General features: G+C 41.9%; 1 protein-coding gene and 1 long non-coding RNA gene across 6 annotated transcripts in view; one reads left to right on the top strand and one right to left on the bottom strand.

Moving 5' to 3' along the window:
• The window catches only part of MEIS1 (Meis homeobox 1), a 133748-nt gene that overhangs the window by 62243 nt on the left and 56317 nt on the right, over positions 1–15188 (top strand). For all 4 annotated transcript variants that reach the window (XM_032873763.1, XM_032873764.1, XM_032873765.1 and 1 more), the window contains exon 8: positions 12289–12434. In XM_032873763.1, coding sequence (XP_032729654.1) covers positions 12289–12434 — 146 coding nt within the window. The remainder of the gene's footprint in view (positions 1–12288; positions 12435–15188) is intronic.
• Positions 2501–12071, bottom strand: LOC116877192. Of its 2 annotated transcripts, XR_004384572.1 has the most exons (5): positions 11821–12071; positions 11059–11433; positions 4793–4945; positions 4534–4680; positions 2501–3005 (listed from the first exon to the last, which is right to left on the bottom strand). It is a non-coding gene; the product is annotated as an uncharacterized LOC116877192 (long non-coding RNA). The 2 variants fall into 2 exon arrangements; XR_004384571.1 differs by lacking the exon at positions 4534–4680.

Here is a 15188-nt window from a genome sequence, read left to right as displayed (position 1 = left end):
ATCACAGGTACATGCCAGTAATTCTCAAACCTTATCTTTCAGAAACTGGTGGATTTTCAGATGGCTTTACCATAAGAGAATAACAAGCTTTTCTTTCTTTTTTAGCCCAACTTCTTTCTTGCCTGTGTACTTAACATCACTTCATTCTCCCCAAAGACTTCCTAATCTACATTTTACAGCCTAGTTCCATTTCATTTCGAATGCAAAGCAATCTCCGTCTGTTTTTTTCTCCCTTGATCCACAGCATTCCCTCTTGCTCCAACTTTTGCATTATTGCAGGAGGTGGGTCCCGCTCTCTCATCCAGTCATGTCCGCCTTTAGCTGACCTCTCACCCTTTCTGCACACACCCTACCCTTCCCTCTACCTCCATATGTACTGAGAGCCGAAGAAAAGGGATGAAGAACCCTTGGACACCTTGAGAGAAGGTCCCCAAGAAGCCAGGGAGGGTCAGAAGGGGTGCTGGTGCCCTGTGTTTAACCCACGCACGATGCTTACACTGAGGGCTGTGCTCCATCTAGCTATACAGACCAGTGAAATGAGGGCAAGTCATGAAAAGAGTGGCTACGGAACATGGACACGGGATTCTGGTTAATCTGCTCTCGCTCAAGAGTGATGTGGTCCAGGGACGCCTGGGTGGCTCAGTTGGTTGAGCGGCTGCCTTCACCTCGGGTCATGATCCCGGCGTCCTGGGATCGAGTCCCACATCAGGCTCTTTGCTTGGCAGGGAGCCTGCTTCTCCCTCTGCCTGCCACTCTGTCGGCCTGTGCTCGCTCTCGCTTCTCTCTCTATGACAAATAAATAAATAAAATCTTAAAAAAAAAAAAAAAAGTGATGTGGTCCAGATGAACAAAATCCTACATTTTTAGATATTCAAAAAAACTTAGGGGCATTTTTAGGAAAATGTCTCCAGACTACACATAACACTGTATCATATCTAATCTTCACAAGCTTAAAATAATTTAATTCAGTAGATACGTGATTTATGGTGCTGTGCTACATAGTTTTGTTTGTTTGTTTGTTTGTTTGTTTACACAGCCTCTTTAACATCTATAGGGCTGTTTTCCTCTCCGCTAAAGGGCCCTTGTGGGCCAAGTTCTTTTTTGCCTTTTTATCATCTTACATTGTGACAAAACTCTCAGTCTACAAACTATGAGGCAGGAAATCAGATGAGTAAACCTTTGAAAACAACATCTAATGTACACAGAACAGTTCTCTGATTAAGGGTCTTATGGCCATTTCTCTGTAAAAAAAATCTATGAGCTTTGCCACATATAATCTGTGACCCTAATCCACTGGTTTTCAAACTTGGCTATACATTTTAATCATCTTGGAGCTTTAAAAGTCATTAATGCTGGGATCTCACCTTCCAAAATACTAATTTAATTGGTCTTGGATACAGTGTAGGCATCAGGATTTGTGAAAACTACCGCATGATTCTATGTGTAGCCAAAGTTGAGAACCACTTCAACCGCTTCTAATCTGCATATTGGAAATTTTTTTTTATTAAACCCACATTCTCAAGTACATTCTATATAACTGAGTTTGCTGAAGAAATGACCTTTTTGATAAATAAATGTTATCTTTTCTGTGTAAGTGTACATGTACACACTCACCCAGGTATATCACACTCAACACAGGTGTGTATATATAGGTATATACCTACATATACACACACACATACAGAGTATATAAAAATTTAAAAACAAATTACATGGCAAGCATTTGAGCATCTCACAAAAATAATTGGTGTGTGTGTGTGTGTGTGGGTGGGTGGGTGTGTGTATGCTGCCCGGCTATAAGATCCCATGTGTGGCATTCGTTTTCTGCTTTTGTTTTTGTTTTGACTGAGGGATTTATTTTCATGGTTAAATAGAATTTTGAGATCATTTGTCAATATATGATTTAAATATTTTCGAAGGAATATCTCAAGGAATTTGGCGTGCATTACTATAATATTAAAAAGGTAAAATACTAGTTCCTCAAATGCTTTCTGAGATGTTGCTTCAAAACAAAAGTTTATGACTTTTATACTTTTACACTGTTTTGACTTTGCTACTATAGCACATTTTCTTCCTTTTTTTCTTAGAAAAAGATTGGGGGATTTCCATTTTGTTTTACTGTTAGTATAAATACAAAGATGTCAGTAACATCTTGCAGTGCACTCACATACTGAAGTTTGTAAGACTTCATTAAGAAGTTATGCTGTTTTTGCAGGGATTTTCCATGGTGTTTGGTTGTTAAAAAAAAAAAAGAAAAGAAAAGAAAAGAAAAATGCTGAATGGATGAAAAATGAGTAAAATCTGTGTTTTTTTTCTTTCCTATTCATCATTGCTGTTTGTCCTCTGCATGTAGGTAACTAATTTTCTGTTGTTCCCCTGAGGGGAATTCAAGTCAAAAGTCATATTGAATTACTAGAAAAAGGTCTTCCTATCTCCAAAAAACAAAATACAATGATTTTTTTAAAAAAATTTGGAAAATGTAGCCGATTTCTTGGTACATCTTTTATCTGTCCGTGGTACTCTATTCATAGAAACACATGCAGAAAATAAATCATAAGTGAACTGCAAATATGAAAACTGACCAACTCTGACAATTCTTCCTTTCCACGAATTTAGAAAGTCCTATTTCTTCCCTCAATTCTATCAATGGCATATTAATATAATTCAACAGATTTTCTTTGTGTTCCCTAAAAATCCGGTGAGCATTTTCATTCTGGGTCTCCGTTGTTTGGTTGGATTCTTTTCATACTTTTTACCCTCCTATGTTTTATGCATGGTTTGTGGTCTCCGTGAAGAATCATGAAGTGATAGATGCTTAATAGAGTGAATTTATTTGTAGCAAAGGAGTTCTTCCAAATTTATTCCAACGGGTTGGTGATCTCTGATTTATAAATGCCCAGATCATAGGAGTGTCCTCCGTATACACACACTTGTTCAGCCAAGATCTCTTACTGCTGTTCTCACTGCTGTGCACTCCCAGGACCCATTCACTGCCACCACAGTTTCTGTGAAAAAGAAAGAAACACTGAGCAAGGTGAGAGATGTGTGACTTCCCAAATGCAGGAGGGATGAGCAAGGGGTGAGTGGTTGAGGGTGGAGGGATTCAAGGACAAGTCTGGAAACTTGATCCTGGGCTCTTCTGAAAGGCTGGCATCTGCTGATTAAAACACAATTAACAACAAAACTTCCACAGTACCAACTGTATTTTTTTCTTTTTTTTTTCAACTTTACTTACTACTGGGCATCTGGATGGCTCAGTTGGTTAAGCGTCTGCCTTTAGCTCAGGTCATGACCCCGGCGTGCTGGGATCATGTCCCACATCAGGCTTCCTGCTCAGCGAGGAGTCTGCTTCTCCCTCTGCTCCTCTCCCCTCTCATGCTTTCTCTCAAATAAATAAATAAAATCTTTAAAATATAAACAAAAAAACTTTACTTACTGAAATTCTGCCATTTAAAGATTCATTTGCATTAACAAATTTTCTTTCAAAGATGCCCACATTTCTGGGAAGGTGAGGGGGCATCAGGTTTTCTTGCTGAGTCTCCATTAGTGCTTGCAGATCGCTTTCTACTTCAACAGGTCTGGCTTAGATGAACTAGACTGAAAGGCTGGGTATTTGGGTGATTGGGAGATGGTAAGTGTGAACTCACAGCAGGAAAAGGATAGGTGTAGGTGGGGTGTCCACAGTGGGAGGCCAAGTGCCCCTACAAGGCACTGGGAGAGTGGGAAACTCCAGGAGATGTCTGCTGAGCAATGGATGTGACATATAGAAAAGGAGGTACGAAAGGCACTTACACATACTTGAATATTTTCCTCGGCTGATTCTATGTACAAAAATACGAGGAAAAAAGCCAACAACTCATCTCCTCCTTCTTCTTATACTTTCTGCACCTAGGGCTCTGGTGTTGGAACTTTATTCATTTAATGAATTACTTTGGCTTTGATGAGCAAGCCTTGGGACCTAACACCATTCATAACTTGCTTCTATGTGAAAATATGTTCCAGTGTCCAAGAGACCTACTTACAGATTAACTTCAGAGTGTGATCTGTGCCTGTGCTGGGGTCTACCTGAATGGACTCATTCCCCCATCTTAATTTGGAATCAAGTGCTTTGTTAGGTGGAACTAGAAAGAGACCTTGGGGTAGTACTGGGGCATGTGACGGAGAAGAGACTGATGATGCCACAGAAGTACGTGTGGGTCACTACTCAGAAGCCTAGGGACAGACACCCAAATCCTGAACCACGGCCCACAAGGCCCTGAGTGGACTTACTCCTCACACCCATCCAGCTTCATGTGGTCCTGCTTTCCCAGGTTCCCATTCTGTGGTTGTATCACACTTCCAGACACAGGGCCCTTGTACCTGCTGGACCCTGTGGCCTGCAGTCCTTTCTCTGCTCTCTGCCCTTTTAGGCTGCTTCCTACACCCGCTCGACTTTCTCCACCCTTCAGATTCTGCTCCAGATTCCTCCTCAGTGGTCTCCTTTGTTTCAGCATTCATAGACCTATGTTTGTTTCTGATTGAGTATAGTCGTACCTTTATCCCTGTGATTATTTTGTTTCACATCTGTGCCCTCTATCTGGAAAGCTCTGTAGAAACAGGGACTCTTTCTGATTTTGTTCCCCATCTGTGTCCCTCATGGTTGACATAGTGTTTGGGACATAGTCAGAATTCAGTACATTTCTGTCAAAAGAATAAATGAATGGTAAGAGTGACCACTTAGGCAAAAGGTGGTTACCTGTGTAGGGCTCATTTTTAAAGTTCACACTTTACTTTTCAGAAAAGGAGGCAGTACCTTCGTTGAGAGAGTTACTTCCTCCAGGCTCGAGTCTCCATTCCTCCCGTTAGGTTTCTGTGATGTCAGGAATCCACTACAGGCCAGAATAAGGCTGTGAGCTCATTCCACAGGGGCTAAATATTAACAAGTTTTTGTCACTGTTTAACAGACCTAAAGCAACGAGAAAGGAAAGCTTCATGGCAAATCTCTATAAAGCCAACCTTGGGAAATGTACCTAGGCATTTCTTCTTATAAGTGCCAATAATGTGTTTATTTAAAGTTTGCTTATTCTTAATCTTCTCCCCCACATTTTTTTACCTCTGTCTTATCAGTCACTGCCATTAGTGTATCTGTAACACTGGCCATTTTTTATACCCCTTCTAGAATCTCATACTGCATGGCAGGTGCCAACATCTAACTCCTTATCTTGGTTTCCAAAGGAACCACCTCCAGATTTTCAGGGAAGTGGTGGGTGGTAACATAAAACATACGAGAATGTGCTTTCCTTTGTTATTTTTCTTTGATCAACTGAGAATCACTTTGAACTAAGAACAAGGAAATGTTAAACACCTAAGGATGAGAAGAGATGCAGAAGGGAGGCTGTGGTAACAGAGCCCTAATTCAAGTCAAACTCAAAAGTGAAGGATTTAGACAATTATGTATTTGTATGTTGGCTGCAAATTTGAAGATATATAGTCTACTGTGTTTCTCTTAAAAATGTGTAATAAGACTTATGGGGTTGTATTAGGTTTTCACTGATCTTATAAAATCCTTTCTAATGTCTCCGAGGACCCTGTGGCAGTCAGTCTGTATGATAGTATCAGATACTAAGGTCCTCTGATAACCTGTTGCTGAAAATTTGCTGAGATGGGTGTGGAGGAATGCTGTGGGGATAGCCGATCCATGACTTGGCAAAACTAAGGAAAAGCCAGAGTTCTAGAGTTTTGTATTTAGCACTGAGTCTGTAAAGTTTGAGCCTGGAGTCTGAGCTCAGGGTACAATTGTCTGCTGAGAGACAGTTGAGTTTCTTTGCGAGGATAAAACTAGGAGACCTGTCAAGTGATATATTTAAAATTAAAAATTCAGAGGGAAGCCAAACTTTGGCTTTATTTTTTAGAGTTGAACTCAGAAAAATGTACAAACAGCAAGACATTTTAGTTAGGTAGAAAGTTTTAAATTGTAATTGAAGGAAGTAGAAATGTACTCCTGAGAAACTATGGCAAAGACTAGAAAGAGCTCCGATTCTCTCACTCCGTCCATCTTTTGTCCAAGAGGAGCTGAAAGATTCCAAGGAAAACATCCCAGCATTGGAGAATGCATTTCCTTTATGTTTTCTTAGAGTTTTACTGATTTTTCCTTGGTGGATATTCCTCAAAGAGTTTAAGCATGTATCAAAAAGGATTGTAACAGCTGGAAATGGAAACTGGTTTTCTCCATGCAGTGAAAAAAGAAATGCATTCGCTCAGTCATTCACTATGCCACTGACAAGTCTGTACCCTGGACACTGGGATAAGCCCGGGGCTAGAGAATCTTAGAGGGGGAATATGACCCCGTCCCTGCTTTCATATATCCTAGAATCAAGCCAAGGGGACATAGACTACAGAACACAACAGTCCTGCTGGATGGAGTGCGACGTGTGTTGGGATGGAGGCGTGTCAGGAAAAGAAAAATTGGGGATTGGGGAGGGGTGTCACTGAACAGCCAGAGTTCAGCACATGCTTCTTAGAGGAGATGGCAGTTGAGCTGAACCTAAAAAAAGGTCACCAAGGAGCTTGCCAGGAAGGACAGTGCAAAGGGGGCTACACAGGGAACCTAGAAGAGGTGTGAGAGCCGTGCCTGTGGGGAGATGCTGAGAAGGTCAGGAGGCTCAGGGTCTGGGTGGGGACCCAGCAGCAGATAGGCTGCAAACACCCCGGGGCGAAGAGAGAACGTGAAAGGCCTTTCATGCCAGGCTCAAAAGTGTGACCTTTATCCTGAAGGCAAACCGTAGCCACAGCAGATTTTAAGAGGCGGGGTTATAAGATCAGATATGTATTTTAGAAAACTCATTCTGGCAGTGATTACACATTCTCAGTGAAGACAAAACACTTCTTTATAACCTCTGAAGTATTCTAGCTGCTTCCTGAGAAAGGGTTGTCTATAATTCTCACCATTTATCCTCTTAACATAACACAGAAACATTATCCCATCTGACTTCTGGCTAAGTAGACACAGCCGTGATCTGGAGAGGTGGGTTTGGGGTAGTTTTACATTCTTCCTAACAACCTGGCACACTCGGATAGCTCCACTACAAAAGAAACCCGACCTCTCCATACTGACGGGGTGTTTGCACCAGCAGCCCCTGGAAGGGCAGGAATGTTCTACACACTGCATAAGGGCTGAAATGCCATATTGTTTTGTAGATATGCTATGTGAGAAAACAGGCAAGAGGGAAAAGCCCTTTACACTGGTTGAAAAGTTAGCCAGCGTACAACACGAGCGGTACAGCCTTAATGCTTTTAAACTGACCATTTTGTCACCTTTCAAGACATGATAGACTTTAGTCCATATCAAAAGATGCGATTACAGATGGCCTTGGTTTTGAGTCTACTTCCATTTCTGGGACCAACATTCTGTTTCCAAACACTTGAAGAGGCGTAGAGCGAAAGTGAAGGGGAAGACCTGGCCAGGAACTATGGCGTCTCCCTGGCAAAATTGTAAATGAATTGTCGTGAAGCTCTAGCAAAACAAGAAGGTCCACAACCTTACACCTTCATCTGCCCCGGCAGTTGAAAGTTCAGATCCCTAATTAGGAGTTTAGCCTCCCCGACAGAAAGAACGCTCTGACAGACAACCCATTTTTATTTATACCTGCTGACCCACCGACCCTGGAAGTTCCTCTCCGTTGTGATGTAAATCTTGGGCACTTTTGGGGGGTTTTGTTTTTGCCTGGCTCAGAATAGGTTTTGGGGATGGGCAGTCCTGGGGTTGGGTTGGACGGGGGGAGAGGGCGTTAGGAAAAAGAGAAAAAACGGGAGCAGGGCTTTGACCTGCCGGAGAGGAGCCCCTGCTGACACGGTCAGTCTGACCCATTGAATGGCCTGAATACGGTAAATGCCGCTTTATCCTGCCTTGAAAGGCACGAGATAGCACAGTCTAAATGCCCGGGCATGCTTAAATAGGCGACTCGGGATGTTTGAGTTGAGCGTGTTTGAAATCTGAGCTCTCTGACAGCCTGGGAGCTGCCACAGGTCACCTGCCTTGCTCCGCAGGGACAAACCAGGTCTCGCAAGAAATTGTCCGTAGACGAATTGTAGTACAAATTCCTTTCTTTGTTGGTTGGCCTCTTTCACTAGACCATGGCCTATAAAATTTTGTAAAAACAATTCTTAAATATTATTTGAAAGGGCAAATGGCCCACGCTGAAAGGTTTGACAGTTTGACATATAGTGCATGGTTTTGATAGCTCAGAAACTGGAAAGTGTGGCCAGGATTCTTCCCCCCGCTCGTTAGAAGCCTGGTGTTTTTCACGGAGTGTCTTGTTGCTGCTGAGTCCCTCTGCTCCCTGCAATCTGACAGGCAATGAGTCCGCTTCAGTGAGCTTCAATCCTTTTAGACTAATTCGTGAGAGAGCAGAAAAACAGGCTAGCACCTTGGACTCCAACGTCCCAAATGCACAGAACCAGGTACTGCCGGTTAAGGAGCCATTTGGATAATCATATCAAAGCAGATCGCTTTGGAGACTTCTCATAAAGCCAGAGCCACTGCTGGGGGAGAGAGAGAGAGAGAGAGACAGAGAGAGAGAGGGAGGAGAGCCCAGAGTTTCACTTGAGTGAGGGGGAAAGAAGGGATCTGAGTGGCCCGGTCTCATCAGAGCGGGGGAGTCACAAGGAAGTGGATTTCTGCGTTAGAATGTTGCATACGTGTAGGCAGCATGTGCCTTGCGCCCATCGGCTGCCTCTGTATAGCCAAAGGCCATTTTCGGGAGCCTCTGGCCCCTCAGTCACTGGCCTGCTAGTTAATTGCCACACGGACTTCATGACACATGGGCAGATAATATGACATTTTCGGTTTCTGTCACTAGCAAACGCCACAACGTTGCTTGCACTAGTTGCTAAGAAGCTGTCAGAAACCATTAGCAATTGGCTAAAGTCGCCCTATGGCATTTCCTCATAGCATCAGCAAAACGAGCATAAATCACCCACTGGAGCCTACTGCTATCCTAATGAGGCTGTAAGCTTGTTTATGGACTAGCATCATTTTTATGATTATTTCCACCTTTTCAGTTTGCCTTCATTTGGCGGCAGGAGAAGTCAGCTCCAGGAATGAAGTCACTGCTGACATTTTACAAATGTGGTTCAGAGCCGCTGCCTGCTGCCATGTGGTCGGCCGGCGGTTCTCCAAGTTTGTTTAGTGATCTTAAAAATAAAAAAAGGAAATAAATCCTCCAGAGACCACATCGAGGTGACTGTATCAAATTGCAGAGTGAAGGGAAATGCTGAAGGTACAATTGACCATTTAGACTTTCCTCCGAGGTGGAGATGTTTCGAGATCCATTTTCAATTCCAGAAAGTGGAAGAGGTTAAACAATTTATTAAAATCTATGGAAGTGTTTGCTTTTAGAATCGTGTGTTTTAGTATTGCTCTTCTCCTTCCCCATCTTCTCCATTTCCCTAACTTGTGTCAGGAAGGAGCAGGGTTTATTGTTTTAGGCTTTTCTGAACATGCACCAGTATTTACACTGGATTGAAAGCATTTGCTTCCAATGAAAATCTTGTCTTAGATTACAACCCAGCAGTGTAATTTCCCTCCCAGATGGGAGTAAAGTAGCTGTATTTGCCTAAAAACAGTAGGAAGAACAAACTGTGCATTAAGCCAAGGCTGTTTTTGGCTTGAGCTAATGATGTAATAGAAACCTTTTATTCGGGAGAGGGTCACTGCCAAGGGACTGAAGGGGGTGATCTGGCTCCTGCTTGAAAGGTTTCTCCATTGTGTCTACATAAGTCTTCACTTAAAAAATTCTGTTCCTAATGCTGCTGCTTTCATACAGCAGAAATAAACAGGAAAGGTTCTGGTGAGTGTTACACATGGAATGCAGAAAGCCTTCCTCTCCTAATGGAGTATATAATTCAGGTGCCCTCAAGGCACGCTTTCAGGAATTCTTTTGCCTGAGGTAATGGGAAGCTAAGGCTGCTTTAAGGCCTTGATTATCTATTGATGCACAAAGCTGGAAAAAAGTCATCTCCGCTGGATTATAGTAGATATTTCCATAAATTATCAATGAATTCTCTTCGAGGCAGGCACTAGGCATTGCCTGCTAAATTAATCTGAAGGGGTTTTGAGACGGATGGAAAGGCTATTTTTTTTTTTAAGGTGGAAAACAATCATGGAGAGGTGGTGAAAAACTGTCATTAGGTTAGAAGCTTTTCATTTTTAATCAATGATCAAGTAATATGTTTCCTTTTTTCGGTTACCTTTTGCATATTGAAAGTGGATTAGCCCATTGAAATTTTAAATGCTGTTGAGTTGGTTTCTTTTCTCATGTTTCTTTAATGAATTGTTATTTTATATGGTGAATTGCTTCTCTGAATAAAAAGCCTCTTTAAATACTGGACTTTCAAGGAATTTATTAGGCAAATCCAAGGGGACTCCTTATAAAACACTTGGTTATGCAAATAATGAGAGTTTGGTGGGGTGGAAGGAGCACTGATTTAGGGATGCGGGTGTCTGGTCCTGCAGGGGCCTGCCAGTCCCATCCCTGCTGGATGACCTTGGGCAAGTCACCCAAGAACTTTCTGCACTGCTGCTACAGTGAAGGCCATGGGATTGTGGGTCTTTATGACCTTTTCCACCGAGAGCACAGCTACGATCATGTGGAACTTTAACAAAATAGATGGATTTTTAAATACAATAAAATGATGGATTTTTAAAATTCAAAAAAAATCACACTCAGAAAAGTTCTGCAGAAGTTTTGTGTTCATGGCATATGCTGTAGTCATAGCAGAAATGTTGGAATTTAGTCTGTTCCTCACCCAACAGTTTTTAAAGTTTACCTCGGTACAAGTTAAGGTGATCTGGGGACAATTTCCTTTTGGTGGGGGGGATGGGCAGGGGATTCTTGAGGGAGCTGTTAAGAACAATGGATTAATGGCAACATAATGACTGTAGATTAGATTGCAATAACTGAAATCAAGGTAGTGTATTTGTACCTAGTGTATTTAGGTAACAGAAATAAGGAATACGGAATAAGTTCATGACGCGATGAGGCTAGTTACAATATACAGTGGCTAGGAAGCTTGTCTTACCCGAGTACCCGATTCCTGGGCACGTGGACGGCTCTCCAGTGATGTTCGGAACCCGGGGAGTGTGCTCATAGGTAAATGTGTTGCCTCACTGCAAAGCCTTGCTTCTGTAGCTCTTCTTCCTGGGCTGGATCCACCTGTCCCTTTCTCAAAGTCGGTGCCTTCCTCGGAGAGCTGAGACAGCAGGTAGGGAGGCACATTTGACAGAAGCTCAGCTGCTTTATACTGTAGTGGGTTTAGTCCAGGCTTGTTTTTCCCATGAAGTTTCGTGCCAGAACACAAAGTGTACTTAGTTTCCATTCGAACCCTATGACTTGTTTTGGACAGTGTGGTTATATGGGCAGAGATTTCATTTTTTTGGTCTTATTCAACACGGCACTGTAAAAGGAATATTACATTTTTTGTTTTATGGTGTCACAGAGCCAGAATATTTTCTAGAAGAAACAACGTACATGTTATAACACAAATCAATGGAAGAATAGGATCCAGTATTCAGGAATTTGAAAACAGGTGACTTTTCAAATGAGAAAGATTTAATCTAGAAGAAATTTTAGAAACTACCTGGACTTTTAGGGTAATACAGTTCCAATTGACTATGAGTTCAACATCACTTTATTTGACTTACATAGTAATTGTTTCCTAATTAAAAAACTATTTCAGGAGTTTTGCCCTTACTAAACTTGATGCTCTCTTTTTATGACAAGAAAAATTATATTCTATTTGAAGCATTCCTATGTCAAGCCGCTCAGATGATGGATTACTTACATTTCCATGGCCTACTTTAGTCTTCAGATAGATCACTTGTGGAAATAGATGATATCCTAAATGCATCCTCTCACAAGTTAACATCAATGACTAGAGGTAGGGTTTGGATACCCAGGCAGGGACAGCATCTCTGCCCATGGCCACCACCATATTTAACTGACCACATCTCAGCTATACACATCTGAATCATCACCATGGCAACCAAAAAAACCTACTAAAGAGATTGGCTATTTCCCTTCATTCCCTTTGACCTTTCCCACTGTTCTTTGGAAGAAGTTCCTTAGACCTTACTACTTTTGAGCCTAGGCCTTGTTCTTTCTCTTTGTCTTGGAAAAAAAATAAAAAGTACCAAATAAACTATTAATCATTTATATTGCTCTTTTGGTTTTGTTTATATCCAAAGGCATTCTATTTGAATAAAGCATGTCAAGGTAGCATCAGTCAAAATTTGATTCACTATGTTTGCAGGTGATGGCTTGGACAACAGTGTAGCTTCCCCCAGCACAGGTGACGATGATGATCCAGATAAGGACAAAAAGCGTCACAAAAAGCGTGGCATCTTTCCCAAAGTAGCCACAAATATCATGAGGGCGTGGCTGTTCCAGCATCTAACAGTAAGTGGATTCTAAATGACATATGTAAACTAAATATGGACGGTGAACCAGTTGTGATAGAAAAGAAAATGGGGGAAGAAATGATCCCCTCTGCACTTGGAATATTTCATAAATCTCTGTGTTCCCCTAGTTTTTACTGAAGTGTTAGCACTTAATTTCCTAGCTACTTACCCCAAATGAGGAGTTTTATTTGAAGTGCACTATTGCAATTTTGTTAACTGTAAGTCATAAGGTTTAGGAGTTCCTGTGATTTGTGATTTTAAGTATGTGTGTTAATGATGTTGCTTTTCTCAGTGTGACTCTGAGGTACTTAGAACCAACTCCTACTAAGAAAAAAGTAAGCCAAATCCCAGAGAGAAGGACTTAATTTCTTTGAACGCTTTGTGGACCTTTCTAGTGAATGGTCCAAAAAGTTTAAATCTTGTTGCAATGGCAAGATGTTCACATAATTTGCTTTTAAGTGGTTTCAGTGGCCTGGTTGCCATTACAAAACATTCATCTGAGTCAGGGCCGCCCAGTGAAAGTTGTCCCTGTACTTAGAACTGTAAAGGAAAACAGCAATATAGCGTCGGCTCTTCCTGTGTAGTCCCCTGTGACTTTTCAAGCAGAGTAACAGTTTATATTGTCTGTGTGAGTATTGCTGTTTTCACTGCAGGAATTCTCCTGGAGATGTGAGAAACTGGAGATTGGGGGCTTTATGCCACCAAGGGATTTGTTTTGTTTGGTTATTGTTCTGAATGAATTTCATGTTCAAAATATTTATAATCATAATATTTTGGTGGATATTTTTGTAAGTGCATACTGACTTAATGACATCTCAGAAAGAAGACCAAATGAAAATTTATGGATAAAATAATATTTTAAAAATCAGCAAAATTGTTGGCAAGGGGAACTTCCACTCTTAAGGGCAAAGGTTGAATTTAAATAGGTCTTAGCCTTGCCTCGCCTCACCTCGCCTAACCTAGCCTAAAATGAATGAATGCTAAAAATCTTGGCTTTTTGAAAAATGTCAGAAGCAAACTCTTTATGTTACTGTTTTTAGCCTAGTTTGCTTCTTCTGAAAGTCATTTATTTTTCAGTATCAAGGTCAATTCTGCGTTGTTGCCAATGTACCCAAGTCTGTTGACCCTCACGCCTTTGCCCACTTTCAGAGCTGTGTCCGTCCACCAGTGACTTGTACTGTTACAGGGAGACACACAGGGGCTGTCGAAGGCCACTGGTTCTGCTCCTCTGGAGAGAGGCTACAACCTCCAATAACACTCAAGGGTCTAAATTCATCCCGATTTTCCAGCATCTGTGAATAAAACAAAGACTGAGAACAGCAGGAGTAACTGGAAAAAAAAAAAAAGAAAGTTTCTTCCCTCTCTTCCACCATCATGATTCCAAACAGCGACCAGCCTCCAATGACAGTTTTGGAATCAGTTTTGGAGGTTGGTTAATGCTGGTGGTGAGCTGAAGCTTTAGATGGCATAGCTGATTTTAACATCGTATTAGGTTTACCTAAAACCCAGTTTGGGTGCCATTGCTTACCCAACACTTGTTACAAGGATGTGGATAGTTTGAGATCTGCCTCGTGCAAGGTGCAAGGTTGCTGCTGGGGATTACCAACCACAACTAAAAAGGGGGAGGGAAAGGATAGGGTCCAGAGGGCACAGAAGGCATGGAGGGCACAGCAGGAAGAATAAGAGGCAGGAGATAAGAAGTGACAGTCGGTCAGAGGTGCCGAGGCAGCCATGCTGATATTTCGTCACTGGGGCTGACCAGCCAACCTGATCTGGAGGATGAGGGCGGGAGGGGACAAAATCAGGTGGCTCTGGAAGTTACAACCTGAGCCTATTTCCTGTACTAACAGAGAGAGGAAAAAAAAAAAAGAGAGAATGGATTTCATCAGCCTCCATATCAGTCCACAGAGGAGTTGTGGCTTTCCTTGAAGCTGAGGTGCCCCTGAATAAAATATAATCAAATATTGGTTCAGACAGGATCAGGAGAGAGAGAAGCAAGTTCTTTTATTCATCCACCAGATTCCTGGTTTTCTAGGTCATACCCTTGGGAAGAACCTTGCAGAGAGCTATATTATCTTCTTAAAACAAAACAGAGAACTTCCTTAGCAGCCAGCAAGATCTTTCCTGCATTGCGGTACATTTTGTGGTCCATATGTTATTTGGGCAATTGGATTAGAAATTATTCATAAACTGCCTGATTTCTTGAGGTCGGGCTAATTTCTTTCAGTTTGGGGGTCTGTGCTGGCCTGTACCACTACTGCCCCGGTAGGGGAAACCCATTTGTCCACATCTCTATGAAGGCTCATGGAAATTGCCTTGCAGTTCGCATCTGGGCGTGCCCAACTGCTTCCCCACTCCAGTGCCATGTGCGCATACAAAAATATCGATCATGGTGACCATCTCGAAAAAGCAAATGTCTTATAACATCATCCAAAAAGCAAAGGAGATATATTTACATTTTCTCCCTCTTTCCTTCCCCCAACGAAAGTGATTCCCTTCCTTCTTCTCCAATTGCAAGACCAGATAGGGCTGCAGTTACCGGGAACACCCTTCTCCTTGTCTTGTTACACTTCTTGAAGGAATGCACCAATTCCTTAGGTATTTGTTTATAGTCGGAAGCTGGTCATAATAAATTCTATGGGGAAGGACCTCTGGAGTTTAAGAAGAGTTTTGTTATTTGTTCAAATGTAAGTAAGTCGTGGTATTTCTGTACTAATATTTTAGCAACTTTATTTCAAGTTCTGAGAGTTCT

This window comes from Lontra canadensis, unplaced genomic scaffold (assembly GCF_010015895.1).
Source record: "Lontra canadensis isolate GAN:19392208 unplaced genomic scaffold, GSC_riverotter_1.0 scaffold50, whole genome shotgun sequence".
In the NCBI taxonomy this organism is placed as follows: Eukaryota; Metazoa; Chordata; class Mammalia; order Carnivora; family Mustelidae; genus Lontra; species Lontra canadensis.
Note: the sequence above shows the minus strand (reverse complement) of the source record. Positions and strands in the feature narration are given on the sequence as shown.